General features: G+C 42.4%; 1 protein-coding gene across 6 annotated transcripts; it reads left to right on the top strand.

Moving 5' to 3' along the window:
- The first annotated feature begins 1,645 nt into the window (after positions 1-1,645).
- TCF24 (transcription factor 24) lies at positions 1,646-11,531 on the top strand. 6 transcript variants are annotated; one of them, XM_088676351.1, is made up of 5 exons: positions 1,685-1,815; positions 2,538-2,668; positions 5,277-5,351; positions 6,319-6,704; positions 9,701-11,531. In XM_088676351.1, exons 4-5 carry the CDS (start codon positions 6,333-6,335, stop codon positions 9,812-9,814), a joined length of 486 nt encoding a protein of 161 aa, XP_088532477.1. In that variant the 5' UTR covers positions 1,685-1,815; positions 2,538-2,668; positions 5,277-5,351; positions 6,319-6,332; the 3' UTR covers positions 9,815-11,531. The 6 variants fall into 6 exon arrangements, with proteins under 6 accessions (XP_034980465.2, XP_088532477.1, XP_088532480.1 ...); XM_088676353.1 differs by lacking the exon at positions 2,538-2,668 and adding an exon at positions 1,909-2,129 and having other exon boundaries at positions 1,702-1,815; XM_088676354.1 differs by lacking the exon at positions 5,277-5,351.
- The last annotated feature ends 2,524 nt before the right edge of the window (positions 11,532-14,055 follow it).

Below are 14,055 nucleotides of genomic sequence, written 5' to 3'. Positions count from 1 at the left end.
TGTCTCATCCACACAGTGAGATCCTACAGCACTGCCTGGCTTTGTCTTTTGCTTTCTACTTTGGTTATTGCGAGTGCGTAGGATAAATTAGAAAGCACCATTGTGTGCCACTGCACATAGGATTGGACCCTGCTAGGTTTTGGCCCATAAAGGCTGTGATCATAAGCAATTAAATTCTAGGTGGATCACCTGTAAGAAAATGAGTTGAGCCCTAATTTTGTTCATTATTACAGGGCCGGCACCCTCAGATCACTGCATGCATTGCTTTAAAAGAGAATTAGACAAATTTGTGAAGCATAAAGGCTATCAATTGCTACTAGCCACGATGGCTATGTACTTTCTCCATTGTCAAATGCAGTGTTCTTCTGAATACAAGTTGCTGAGTTGTGAGAGTGCTGTTTGCACTCATGTTCTGCTTGTGGTGTGGTTGGGCACTGTGAGAACAGGAAGCTAAACTATATGAGCCATTCCTCTCATCCAGGGCATATTGTCTTATGTTTTTTTGCCTGACAGTTTGTATGCTAAACTTCTAACTGCAATAAAACATTGCAGAACACTAACAGTGTGCATGTTGTGCATGTTTTAAAACCAAATAGCCATCAAGAGCTTGGGGGGGAGATGCAAGCAGAGGCCTAACAGGCGTAGTCAGGCCTTTTGTTAGGGTGGCAGACCTTTTGTTGGTGGGGCAGAACCTCAGTTAGCTATGTATTTTTATTGAATTTTGGGGGGCAGCTGCCCCCCCTGGCTACACCCATACACCCTTAGGGCAGGAAGGGAGAATAATTAGCAGACCTCCATATTTTTTTCGGCTCATGCAACAGTTTGATTCACCATCCCCTTCTTCAAATAACTCAGTTGGGCCCAGTGTCAGATTTACGTATAAGCTAAACAAGCTATAGCTTTGGGCCCCACTCTCTTTGGGGCCCCCCAAAAAAATTAAAGAAAAAACAACCTGGATGTACATTTCCAAAATCTAAGATAAAAAACAAATAAAATAAAACCTACATACAGCAACAGTGTTTTGTGTTGTAAGTAATGGGGCCCGCCTGCTACCATAGCCTGCTCCCTAAAATATCACTGGTTTGCTCATTTCTATATATAGGGTGCCTGGTTCTGCATGTGCAAATGGCTTTAGATACCTATTAAGTCCATATATTACCATATAGCATATATTCAACACAAAAAACAATTTGTTGTTGACAAAGGGCAGCTGGCCATATAAAGGGCCCCGTTACCTTCAGTAGCTTAGGGCCTCATCAAACCTAAATCCGGCCCTGGTTGGACCCCTGAACAAAACACCAGGCGTAATTGATAAAAATCAGAGGTGCCCCCACCTCAAACCTGCCTGGCTGAGACCCTGCCAGAGACCCATGCCTGGTTCTACTCACTCGAAGGGGACTGCACTCTGCACATGCCCATGCGCCCTCTTTTCCTCATCAGGAGCTGGCGTCAGACCAAACCTTGGAGATGGATGCCAGGACCACGGGTCCTAAGAAACTCCTGTGGCTCAGATGAGAGCTGCGTCTGTTCCCCGGGAGGGAGAGACCGGGTGGAGGAGGATGAAGGTGAGGCCGCTGCTTTGTCGGAAGGCGCCTCGGCCCCCTGCAGGGGAAAGAGGTCGAGCTCGCCAGGAAGGACAGGGGGCGATGCGAGAGGAGGAGGAGCAGCAGCAGGAGGCGAGGAGGAGGAGGAGGAGGCGGAGGAGCCCCTCGGAAGTCTATAAGAGAGACGCGCTTCTCCACTCCCAGCCCGGACTACATCGCCACTGGCCTGCCAGGCGCCTCTCTGCCCCGGGTGCTCACCCCAGAAGACTAAGTAAGTGCTATGTAACTTTCTGCCCTCTCTATCTCAATAGCGAACAATTGTGCTGTTTTGTTATATTTACTCTGGTTCTGTATTTGGGTGCAGTCTCATTTATTGTTAGAACCCAATCATTGGGAAATCAAGCCCGAAACGGTTTTCCCCAAAACTGCTGCTTTAGAGATGCAGCTTGGTGGTCTGCTTGCCTTTTGAACATGTTCTCTAGGAAGCTGCCGCAGTTAACTTCACTGGGAATAAAAGTTCCCTGCAAATCGAGAGAAGCGGGCTCGCTCAGCTTTGGCGAATTCTGCAGGCTCAACAACAAGCAGGTAATTTTAAATTGGATTAGTTAACTCTCCCTAATCATATTGCCATTATACTCAGGAGGAATTGCAAGTGATATTTGTTTCATTGCAGGATTGTGAGCCAAGTCTTGCCGCTATTGATTCGTGTTGGGAGTTATTCTAGGCTCAGCTGAAGGACGGTGTGAATTTGTGGGCTTTCGGAATAGGAAATATCTCGATCTCTTAGAAGTTCCTGGCTTTTCGGATGCGAAATCAGTCAGCGGCTGCTTGTTTCCAGTTGCTGTTTTTTCAGTGCCGAAAAGTCAAAATGTGTAGCTGTAAGAAATCTATTTGAGTTACAGATGCGATGTATAAGAACGAATACTTTTCGATGTTCCAACGGTTTGAATAAAAACAGTAAATATATATATATATAATGGGAATGTCTTACAGAACCTTCCATCCCGATCTTAAAAACAGAAGTTATTTATGTGTATTGAGGATCAAGCCATACATCAGCCGCAAGTTGACCTCAAGCCTCAAGAAAGTGAGAGTGGGGGAAGGCGTACAGTATTTGCATCCAGGTAGCGAAAATCACACTGATGCTTGGGGAAATGGTTGTACCTAGAACGTTGAATGGGAAATTCTGCACTACTTTTTCTTCCCTTGCAGTCCTATAAACATCTGCTCATAAGTAGCAGGAATTTAGTTCAAGGGGGGATGCTCCTAAGTAAACAATGCTTCATACAGTACAGTACTAGCTTTATCCTTTTAGGTTTAATTTTTGTAATAAAAACAGTTGGATGGTACTGCTAAATTTAGTGCTTTCTTGGCTGTAAGCCTCATTCAAATCAATAAGACTTCCAAATAATAAAATTTTGGATTGAGGAATTTATTTGCTAATAAGTCCTACTGATTTCCCCTACTCTGTGTTCAAATACTGTAAATGTTAAGAATGGGAAGGTGGAAGTCATTCTGTTCATTACGCCCTAAAGATCTCTGTTCATTTCTCCCAGTTAACGGATGTTACAGCCAAAATGGTGCTTGAAGAGATCCTAAAAGCCCAATACTGTAATGCATTACCTTTACCTAGAATCCTTCTGTATCATCAAACATTTTTCAGATCCCTCAAGTGTAAAAGAGCTTAAGGGAATCCTCAGCTGTTCGCTTACAATGTATTTGTTGGAGGCTAACTAATATAATTTGCTTGTTGGAATGCTGGACCAGAAAAGGAAATGTACACATTCTATAGCACTTCAATGGGCACCTAATATTTACTGAGCATTCAGGCAAATTAATTAAAAAAAACCAACTATTGACAAAACAAATCAAAAGCAAAGGAGCTAAAACCTGAAAGGGAAAATATTGGGGGCATACTAAAACAAATGACAGGCAATTAAAATGCATTGATTCCTTCCAAATTGGTTATAGGAATACACTTAATTTTGGAATGCCACCACTGGAAGTTTGGGGACAATCTTGACTGGTTTTCACTCTTGACTACTTGCAAGTTTATTATCTATCTGTGGAACTTGTTAAAAATATGCTGATGCAGATTTGCACTAAGGAAAATAAATGCATATTGGTTATAAACAGCAGGTGACACATGGATGCACTAAATATTCCATGTTAGATTTTGATCAGTTATTTCCCTACATGTGTATAAATAATTTTTATGGGAGTTTCTGTGCCTCTTTTAGAAGCGATTTCTCTCAACTGTAAGAGGACAACTGTCACCACAGAAACTACAAATTAGTCTGTGCCTGTAAATTTTCTCTGTGTGAACAGGAACACAGGAAATTGCCTTACTTAAACCAAGTCAGACCATTGGTCTCCCTAACTCAACATTTCCTACCCTGACAGGCAATAGAATTCCATGGTTTCAGACCACAGACATTCCCAGCCCTACCTGGAGATGTCAGGGAGTAAACCTGAGATCTTCTACATGAAAAGCATTTTGGCAGTCATAACATTACAATTACACACTACTACATTTTAGACATTCCCTGCAGTGTATGTTTCCTATTTCTTTTTTCATTCTGTCCCTTAGATTGTAAGCAGGGTGTGTGTTGTTTTTTGATACCTTGTTCAGCTCCTTGAAAACGTTAGGCACTAAATGTTTAATAATAATAATACAATAATATCAGTAGTGTTGTTGTTTTTGGCTACAGTCTGCTGCAATGTGAGCATTCAATTAAAAAACAACAACTTAACAATTACATCAGTACAAAAATAAATATCTACTTTAAAACAAAGCCAAGAATCAGACGCATTTATCACCCTAAATAGGTTTTTGCAAAATACTTGAATGAAACAGGGAAAGCTGCTGAAACTAGGGGAAACCTTTGAGGTGGGAATACAGTTCTTCCAGTGGTCCCGATCCTGTTCTCACCATAGGCATAAAATGTGTGTTAGGCTCGCTCGCCCTCCATTCATTTCTCCACTTGAAGAACCTTCCTAATGTCCCATTGATGAGTTGCTGTTAAACCCCTGAAACACCCTTCCACCCCAATCACACACTATATACAAAATACTTAGGGAGCAATCCACCCCCAGCCTCCACCAGTCCAGAGGAAATAGGGTGTGGATTGTTCTGCCAAATATTTAGTTCAATCTCATATTTCCTTTTAATATATAAAGTTTAATTTCTACTGGAATATTCAAAAAGAAAGAATGAATATTTAACCTCTGGAAGAAGTGTAAATTTTTTTATTCTAAAAGGACAACCCATTTATTACCCACATAACAGAGTCAGATTCTGTGTAATTTGATTTTCCACACTTAATATAATAATATATTATTTACAGAATGCAGAATTGGGCTCTAGACATAGAGGGGGGTTTTTTTGGGGGGGGGGGTTAAAGGAGAAATCCATCTGTTGAGCTAATACAATCTAAGCTGTGTGATGCTGGCCCCACCATTAGGCAGAGTGAGGAAACTGTCTCAGATCTGGGGTGTTATGATACGGCAGAAAATTCTGAGTTATTTAATATTTTTATTGTATTTTAATTACTTACAAGGAGAGGCGCATGTGTTAGTTTCTTCCTTGGGAGTTGGGTGCCAAAATAACTTGTCCAGCCTTTGCCATTACACAATTTGACTTGGGGAAGAGTACTATGTGCTGTTCAGCTCAGTCAACAAAATATCTGCCATTTCTGTGGATAACTTTATTGGGCACTCTTAATGTTTAAGGTCACAGTCTGTTGGTGCAAAAGCGGAAATTAATTCATAGAGTGAGATCACTGTTCAAAACGGAATTCTAAACATGTGAGTAAATTCTAAACTTGTAAGTTTGACTGGTGTTCCACCTAAATGTATACTTTTAAAGTTACCTGCTTCTGATTGCCTCCTAATTTATTGCTCTCAGGTCAGCCACTGTTTTCTGAAAGTCTTTTAGAACTGCCTGAACTCTGTACATACATGACCACAGTTCTTGGCTATGCATAGCTCCATAAGGTTCTGCTGATCTGCAAACTCTAATACTTCAGATGATTTGTTTAGACTAGTTCACCCAAACCTGTGACATAGTGAGGGTGGGGGCACAGGAGAAGTTGCCGCAAAATTGTTAGGCGCACAAAATTTCAACACCCCATGCTGCCTCAGTACAGCTGCGCACTTCTGGTACTGGACTCCGTTGGAAATGGATTCTCCATGCAAACCAGGAATTGACCTCTCCAGACAATAGAACAACTCTTCTTATCTTTGCGGCTGCAATCTCCTGGGTGATGTGAATGCCATTAGGCAGTTGAATGTGCATGCATACTCATACCCTCCAACATTTCTACAATGAAAATAGGGACATCCTAAGGAAAAGCAGGAGGTTTTCGGATCAAATCAGAAATCGGGACGGCTTCTCTAAATCAGGGATGTCCCTGGAAAATAGGGACACTTGGAGGGTCAGCATAAGCCATCCATTTCCCTCCCACCCACGCTTCCTCCACATGGCCCCGGGTGCTGCCAACCCATACTACACCACTGCCTAAAACTAGTGGCCAACCATGCAGATTGTACCCACAAAATCAGTTCTATACTGATTTAATGAACTGGCTGTTATGAGCTGTGTTCCCTGAAATCACAGTGATATAAGAGAAAAACAAATTGTACGTCCAAAGTGTTGCAGTAATACTAAAAAAAAAAAAAAATCGGGTCAGAATGTAATTATAACAACATTAAAAATACGTAACTATGATCATCCTCTGAAGTACTTGGAAATAAGTGTTGTTGTTGGCTGCAGGTTCATCTCCACCAATGGACTATAGAAATGTATCAGAGAACTGCAAGGAGCTCACTGTGCCCTGCTCTAACTCCAGCTCTCTGCCAGCCGGTGTGTCTGGCACAGATTCTTCAGCTGGTCAGCGAACTGCAATAGCCTTGGGGAGGCCAGCTGCTGCAAATGCCGCCCGAGAGCGCAGCCGAGTGCAGACTCTCCGCCATGCTTTTCTGGAGCTGCAGAGGACCCTGCCCTCTGTGCCACCTGACACCAAGCTCTCCAAGTTGGACGTGCTGCTCCTGGCCACTACCTACATTGCTCACCTTACCCGTAGCTTGCAGGATGAAGAAGAGTTGCCCGGAGAGGGCTTGGGCACGCTGAGAGGGGATGGCTATCTGCATCCAGTTAAGGTAAGCAAATCAAAACAAAGTGATTTTATTTTACTAGGCTGAATCAAGTAAGAGCATGAAAGCTTTTGTTATTTGTTCTTAAATTTGTTAGTTGCTTTATCTTGCCCAGGGCAACCCAGATCGGCTTACAACCAACCAAACAGACAGACAAAAAGCCCCACATGCATCCATTAAAACCAAGAGAAAATTGAAATGCATTAAAAACATCCTGCCCGCCTTTAAAAGGCCACAGATGGTTAAAGGTCAATGGCCTGGTTATAAAGAAAAGTTTTTGCTTGGCACCTAAATATGTCCAGTGGTACCTCATGTTGCGAACGGGATTCATTCTGGTGGCCCGTTCGCAACATGAAAAGGCCACAACATGAAGTGCCACATCTGCACATGTGCGTGACGCAATGCGGCGCGCATGCGCAAAGCACAATTTAGCACTTCTGCGCATGCACATAGGTTACGGACGCGCCGAACCCGGAAGTAACCTGTTCCGGGACTTCCGGGTTCGGCGCGTCCGTAACCTGAAAAGATGCACCATGAAGCAGATGTATCATGAGGTATGACTGTATAATGATGGTGCCAGGCGAGCATCCTTGGGGGAGAGCCTTTCACAAATGGGGAGCTACCACAGAAAAGTCCCATTCTCATGTTGCCACCCTATGGGTGCTTTTTTAAGGAGCACACAAAGAAGGGCCTCAGATGATGATTGCAGGGTCCAGGTCGGTTCATATGGGAAGAGGCAGTCTTTGAGGTATTGCAGTACTGCAGCATTTAAGACTTTTAAGTAAAAATCAGCACTTTGAATTTGGCTCAGAAACTAATTGGCAGCCAGCGCAGTCGGGCCAGGATTGGCGTTTTAGGCTCAAACTGTCTTTCCCTGGTGAGCAACCTAGCCGCTGAATTCTGCACCAAATGAAATTTCCAGACTGACTTCAGAGGCAGCCCTATGCATAACACGCTGCAGTAATATAACCTAGAGGTTATCAAAGCATAGATCAGGCATCCCCAAACTTCGGCCCTCCAGATGTTTTGGACTGCAATTCCCATCTTCCCCGACCACTGGTCCTGTTAGCTAGGGATCATGGGAATTGTAGGCCAAAACATCTGGAGGGCTGCAGTTTGGGGATGCCTGGCATAGATAATAGAAGTTAGGGTATTCCTGACCAGAGAGTGATGCAGCTGGGCCACCAGCCAAGCTGCTGCAAGGCACTCAGCACCACTAAGGCCACCTGAGCCTCAAGCAACAGAAATGGATGCAGACGTCCTAAGCTGCGTGGCTGCTCCTTCAGAGGGAGTGAAGGAACTTTTCAAACAGACAGAAAAGTTGTTGAGCTTTTTTGTACCCAAAGTTGGCTTTGGGGGCAAAATTGCAAAAAAACCATTTTTGAGCTATTTGTATGGGAAAATGGCAAAAGGAACACTGCCAACACAGGCTGCCATATGCCCAAATTTTCCAGGACATCTGTCCGATTTCCGCCCTGACACTGTTGCCGACAGCAGTATTCCGGATAAGGGAAAATCCAGACGTATGGCAACACCTGCAGATGTAAAGGAGAAGTAGAACTCTTTGTCAGATAGAACCGAAAGAAGTCATCTTTTTAGTTCAATGGAATCAAGAAAATGCCTCCCATTTACTTTGCGTTAAAGCAGTGCTTGCTCCTCCTGGCTACTGGATCTTTAATTAGTAATTTCCTGAACTAGTTCCCTCTTGACTTAGTTCAGGAAACTGCTAATTTAAAGGGTTGGACCCAGGTGGCGCTGTGGGTTAAACCACAGAGTCTAGGGCTTGCTGATCAGAAGGTCGGCGGTTTGAATCCCTGCAATGGGGTGAGCTTCTGTTGCTCGGTCCCAGCTCCTGCCCACCTAGCAGTTCGAAAGCACATCAAAGTGCAAGTAGATAAATAGGGACTGCTCCGGCGGGAAGGTAAACGGCGTTTCCATGCGCTGCTCTGGTTCGCCAGAAGCAGCTTTGTCATGCTGGCCACAGCTGTCTGCAGACAAACGCTGGCTCCCTCGGCCTATAGAGCGAGATGAGCGCTGCAACCCCAGAGTCGGACACGACTGGACCTGATGGTCAGGGGCCCCTTTACCCTTTACCTTTTAATCAGGAAAAACAGGCAAACCATTACTGTAAGCAGCCCTTCACTTATTTGTTTCCTGTACTCATTCTATTCACTAGTGGTATTAAATTGGCCCTTGCTCATTAAAAAAAATACATATTCTAACATGCCACCCCTATCTCCTTGAGCAGTGTCAAACTCCAGGAAATGCAGGTGCACATTAACTCAGGATCTGTGTTTCCTTTTAGACTAATTAGGCACAGCGGAGACTGTGGTGTCTTTATGATATATGCTTTATTTACACACACGAACAACCTGAACCTAGGTGGAGGGTCTCACAGCATTGGCACCCCAACAGGTCCTTCCTTCTTCCCTAGCCAGAGCCTTGTCTCAAATGGTCAGCAAGCCTCAAGCCTCATGTCCTGCCCTTTCTCTAGTTTACATCCCTGATGACTGCAACCCACAGGTCTACCCCCTTTTATCCCTTGAGGGATGAAAGAGGCATTCAGTTTATTCACTATTGAACACAGTGGATTACTACTCTTAAGACACAGATCTGTAAAGTACAGGTACTTGCACTCATGTGTGTGTGTCTTCAGTATACAGTTGTACCTTGGATTTCAAACGCCTTGGCTCCCGAACAAATCGGCTCCCAAACGATCAAAACCTGGAAGTGAGTGTTCTGGTTTTCAAACGTTCTTTTGGAAGCTGAACGTCCGATGGGACTTCTGTGGCTTCCAATTGGCTGCAGGAGCTTCCTTCAGCCAATCAGAAGCTGCACTTTGGTTTTTGAATGTTTTGGAAGTCGAATGGACTTCTGGAATGGATTCCATTCGACTTCCAAGGTACAACTGTACGTAGTTTCATTCATCTCTTTTGTTTCAGAAAGCATGACACCTGAGCAATACTAATCTATTGTGTACTTTTGTATACATTGTCTTCTAGAAATGGCCAATGCGATCAAGGCTATACATTGGAGCTACAGGGCAGTTTTTGAGTCACTCAGCGCAAACAGAAAATACAAATCAAGGAGAAACGTCAACAAATTCACAAATGTAATGCTATGTTTTTATATTGAATGCTGTGTATTTATTATGCTGGATATATTTAAATTAAAACACTTCTTCCAGCAACTATGACCTTCCTCCCAATTGTATCTGACGAAGTAGGTGGACAAGCTGAATTTTAAGGGTAGCTCAGACATTATTTTGGGGTGCTTTCATTATGTCCAGAAGTCTATTTGTGTGAGCAGTGCATTATGGTCCTCCTGCCACAAACAACGTCCACAATTTCTGAAATAGCAAAATGTACGTGCGTTGTACACATGATACCAGCTGAGATTCATGAACTCCTGGCTCATGTAACATTGTTTGAGTGGACAAACAATCTATCCCATTTATGAAGGAAATTTCTGAATGTAACGTGTGAGCTGACCCTTATAAATAATAGACAACTTGCAAGCACTAAAGCAACAAGGTTTGTGATTAACATAAGAATTATGGACTATCTCAATGAAGGGATTCATTCTGAACATATCCCTCAAGAAACACAGGTGTGCATTCTTCTGACTGTTCACATGCATCCAAGCTTTTAATAACTTAAGCAGAGCTTTGCTGGATCAGAGATCCATCTATTCCGATGTCCTATTTCCAAAAATGACTGCACAAATTCTCTCACGAAGTGCACAAGCATGACATCAAAGCAACAGCCCTCCGCCATTGTTTGTGACCACATCCAGTATTCATAGGGTTCTTGAGCATGGAGGATCTATTTTGCAGTTGTGGCTAATGGCCTCTGATAGATCAGCATGAGCCTCTGTATGTGTGTGTGTGTTTCTATAAAACATCTGTAGAGTTTGCAGTGTAGTTTGGCTGATCTTGTAAAGAAGGAGCTTAAGAAGCAGATCTGTGCTTATATTAACTTTGGATATGGATTTCTGTGTTGCATCTAAAGTGTGTAGAATTAAGATGCTTCTGCAATAAAATATAATTTCAATAAGCTGCAAATATTAATTAACCATAAAATGTAAACTTTTTACACTATAAAGTTTCTACACTGCAGATTGAAATTTTAGTATTTTTTGTTTCATTACTATTTGACCCCAGTTTACAGTTATTTTCACTGTATAATACCTGCCAAATTAGGATAATACCAAATGTGGTTGATGAAGTGGGCTCTTTTCCACAAAAACGTATGCTACAATATATCTATTTAAAGTGCCACAAGACTCTTTGTTGCTTTTCCACAGAAGTCCGAATGACCTTTAGAAGCATCTACTATTCAAGAGACTTTTCTTGATAAAATGAATGTGTGTTAATAGTCAAGTGAGGAGGAAAAAAACCCCACAATATAAGCAGCTTTGTGTATGGAATCTAGCAATATTATGGGTGTTGTAATATAATTTATTATTTGTGTTTATCTCTGCTTTATGGTCTGAACTGCATAAATGTTTGAGGGAAAAACTTACCGTACTTCTAAACTGCAACATGTGTACATGTTTTATAGCTTGATACAGTATGTTCATTCCAGAAAACAGAGCTTGCATGCTCAGTTAGTTCAGCTAAAATATTTGCAGCATGTAAGCAACAGTGGTTAGAAGATAAGTGCAGTAGAGGTTCACCTAGTTATCTTCTCTTATTGTATATGTTATACATGATTTTACAGAATTTTAATATTTATATTAAATACTTTAAAAACCGCTATGATTTGTCAGAATCAAATAAATGCAACTGTTCCACAAGAAGCCAAAAATAAAATAAAATGCATTTAAGAGGAATATTTGGGAAATTTCTTTGCAGTACAGGAGTTAAGAATGTTATGTCTTATAATATTAGGATTTTCTTAATATGGCTTATTCCAGAACCATTCCAACTACCATTCCATGCTTTAACTGTGAAAAATGTGACTTGCAGACACACAGTCTCTGAAGAGGAATAATTCCTCCCCATATTTAACAGTACCTTTTCTAAGCACTAGTACTTTATAAAAACTGAACACTTCCTTTGTTATTGACATCATTCAGTTATTTCAAGGAAGACCATTCAGCAAGACCTGTGCATTTTTGCTCAGAAGACCTGATTTCAGTGGGACTTACTCTAGTATAGTTGGTATGTGTGCATAGGACTAAGGTCTAAAATGCTTGAACTCTGGTGTGACTCCTTACTTCCAGCATAGCTTTCCCTCCACCCCCATACTAAAATCAGAAAAGGAGCCTGCCCCTGCTATTTAATCCCAGCTCCAAAGTCTCATGAGAGCTGTTTCTGGGCCTTCTAGGCATAATGGCACAAGCACATCTCCTGTGCATTGGTGCTGGGTACCGTAATTCTGGCCCATTCCTCAGTTCTCACAGAAACATCTTCCATCAAAATGTATGTGTGTCTCATGATCTGGAATAGCCTACATCTCTCATGATTTTTTGGCATGTGGGCATATGAAAACCATATACATTTATAGCTAACCAATCCATAATTTGGAACAAATTGTGACTTTAATCTCTTTTTTTATGTGACTCCCCCAATCTCATTTTTCTCTTCATTTGAGTCCCCCTCCCATCTGCCCCAAGCCTTTACTTTGCACAAAGACTGCTCTGTTCCATGTGGTCTCTAAGGGAGCAAATGGAGATTGACATAGAATATATTAACACAGAAAATGTTTTAACTAGAGGGTATACTATTGTAATTACAGCTTATAAACATGAACCCAAAGCGCATTGTATATAATATTTTAAATGTTTTGCTTATATATGTGTATGTTTTTATTTATTTATATTTTGGGTGTGTTTCCCTTTGTCTGCTCCATTGGCAGGGATCTGTTTTATTTAATCTTGTACAGCAGCATCTCGAATGTGGCTGCTATATAAACAATAAGCCACCCCATGGAGTGGGAGCAACATCAGATAAAATTATGGGGAAGCACATATGGGTGTAGCCAGAATTTTTAGGGAGGGGCAGGCCTTTTGTTGGGGGCGGGCAGAACCTCAGCTCTGTATTTTTATTGATTTTTATTGATTTAGAGGAGGAGGAGTTTGGATTTGATATCCCGCTTTATCACTACCCGAAGGAGTCTCAAAGCGGCTAACAATCTCCTTTTCCCTTCCTCCCCCACAACAAACACTCTGTGAGGTGAGTGGGGCTGAGAGACTTCAAAGAAGTGTGACTAGCGCAAGGTCACCCAGCAGCTGCATGTGGAGGAGCGGAGACACGAACCCGGTTCCCCAGATTACGAGTCTACCGCTCTTAACCACTACACCACGCGGGCTCCCCACTGGCAGTTGCCCCTCCCTGCCCCCTCATGGCTATGTCATTGCCCATGGCAATGTATATTTTTGGGGTGGTAAGTTGAGTGTCTTACGTATTGAAACAAAATAAAAAAATTCCTTGCAGTAGCACCTTAGAGACCAACTAAGTTTGTTATTAGTATGAGCTTTCATGTGCATGCACACTTCTTCAGATACTTACGTATTGAGATAGCTGAAGGAAAAATAACAATATATTAATGACAAGAGTCCAGCAATAAGGGAAGGCAAGTGGGGTGGGGGAGACCCGGGAGAGCTCCTTATGGGGGGCACTTGCCCACCTTTGGTGCACCCCATGTTAGCGCACACACTTTCCCATGACGTGAAAGTGTGGTACCAGTCTTGTAGCCCCTTAGAGTCTTAACACGTTTATTAAGACAAGGTAGTCCATTAAAAGTTATGCCATTATAAATGTGTCAGACCCTCCAAGTTTACCTATTTTACAGGGACAGTCCTGGATTTTCCCAGACAACCCTGTCCCAGTTTCTGAGTGTCCCACTTTTCCTTAGGATGTCCCTATTTTCATTGGAAAAATGTTGGAGGGTATGGAGTTATCCAGCCCCCAAGCCATCTGAAAGCAAGTTAAGTCTTTTTGTTTAATGTTTTATTCTGTTGTTATATATGTTGGAAGCCGCCTAGAGTGACTGGGGCAACCCAATCAGATGGGTAGGGTATAATAGTAAAATTATTATTATGGAATAGGAAGTCCCTATTTTCATCGGAGAAATGTTGGAGGGCATGATGTTAGCCTTAAAGGTGCTACAAGACATTTTTTTTTTACTCTTGTCTTTACGGCCACCACTTTGGAAACCGGAGAAAAGCTATAGCTGATCTCTTCTTCCACCGCGAGAGGGTGCGAGATTCAAAACCCAAAATCTCTGGCGCGCAATCAGCATGGATTCTCCCCCGCCTCCCCGCTCCCGAAAAAAAAAAAGCTTTTTCGTAAGTCTGGCAAAAAAGAAAAAGAAAAAGGCATTTGCCCTCTTGTCTTTTGGGTTAGTCAAGG

This window comes from Zootoca vivipara, chromosome 8 (assembly GCF_965207765.1).
Source record: "Zootoca vivipara chromosome 8, rZooViv2.hap1.1, whole genome shotgun sequence".
In the NCBI taxonomy this organism is placed as follows: Eukaryota; Metazoa; Chordata; class Lepidosauria; order Squamata; family Lacertidae; genus Zootoca; species Zootoca vivipara.
Note: the sequence above shows the minus strand (reverse complement) of the source record. Positions and strands in the feature narration are given on the sequence as shown.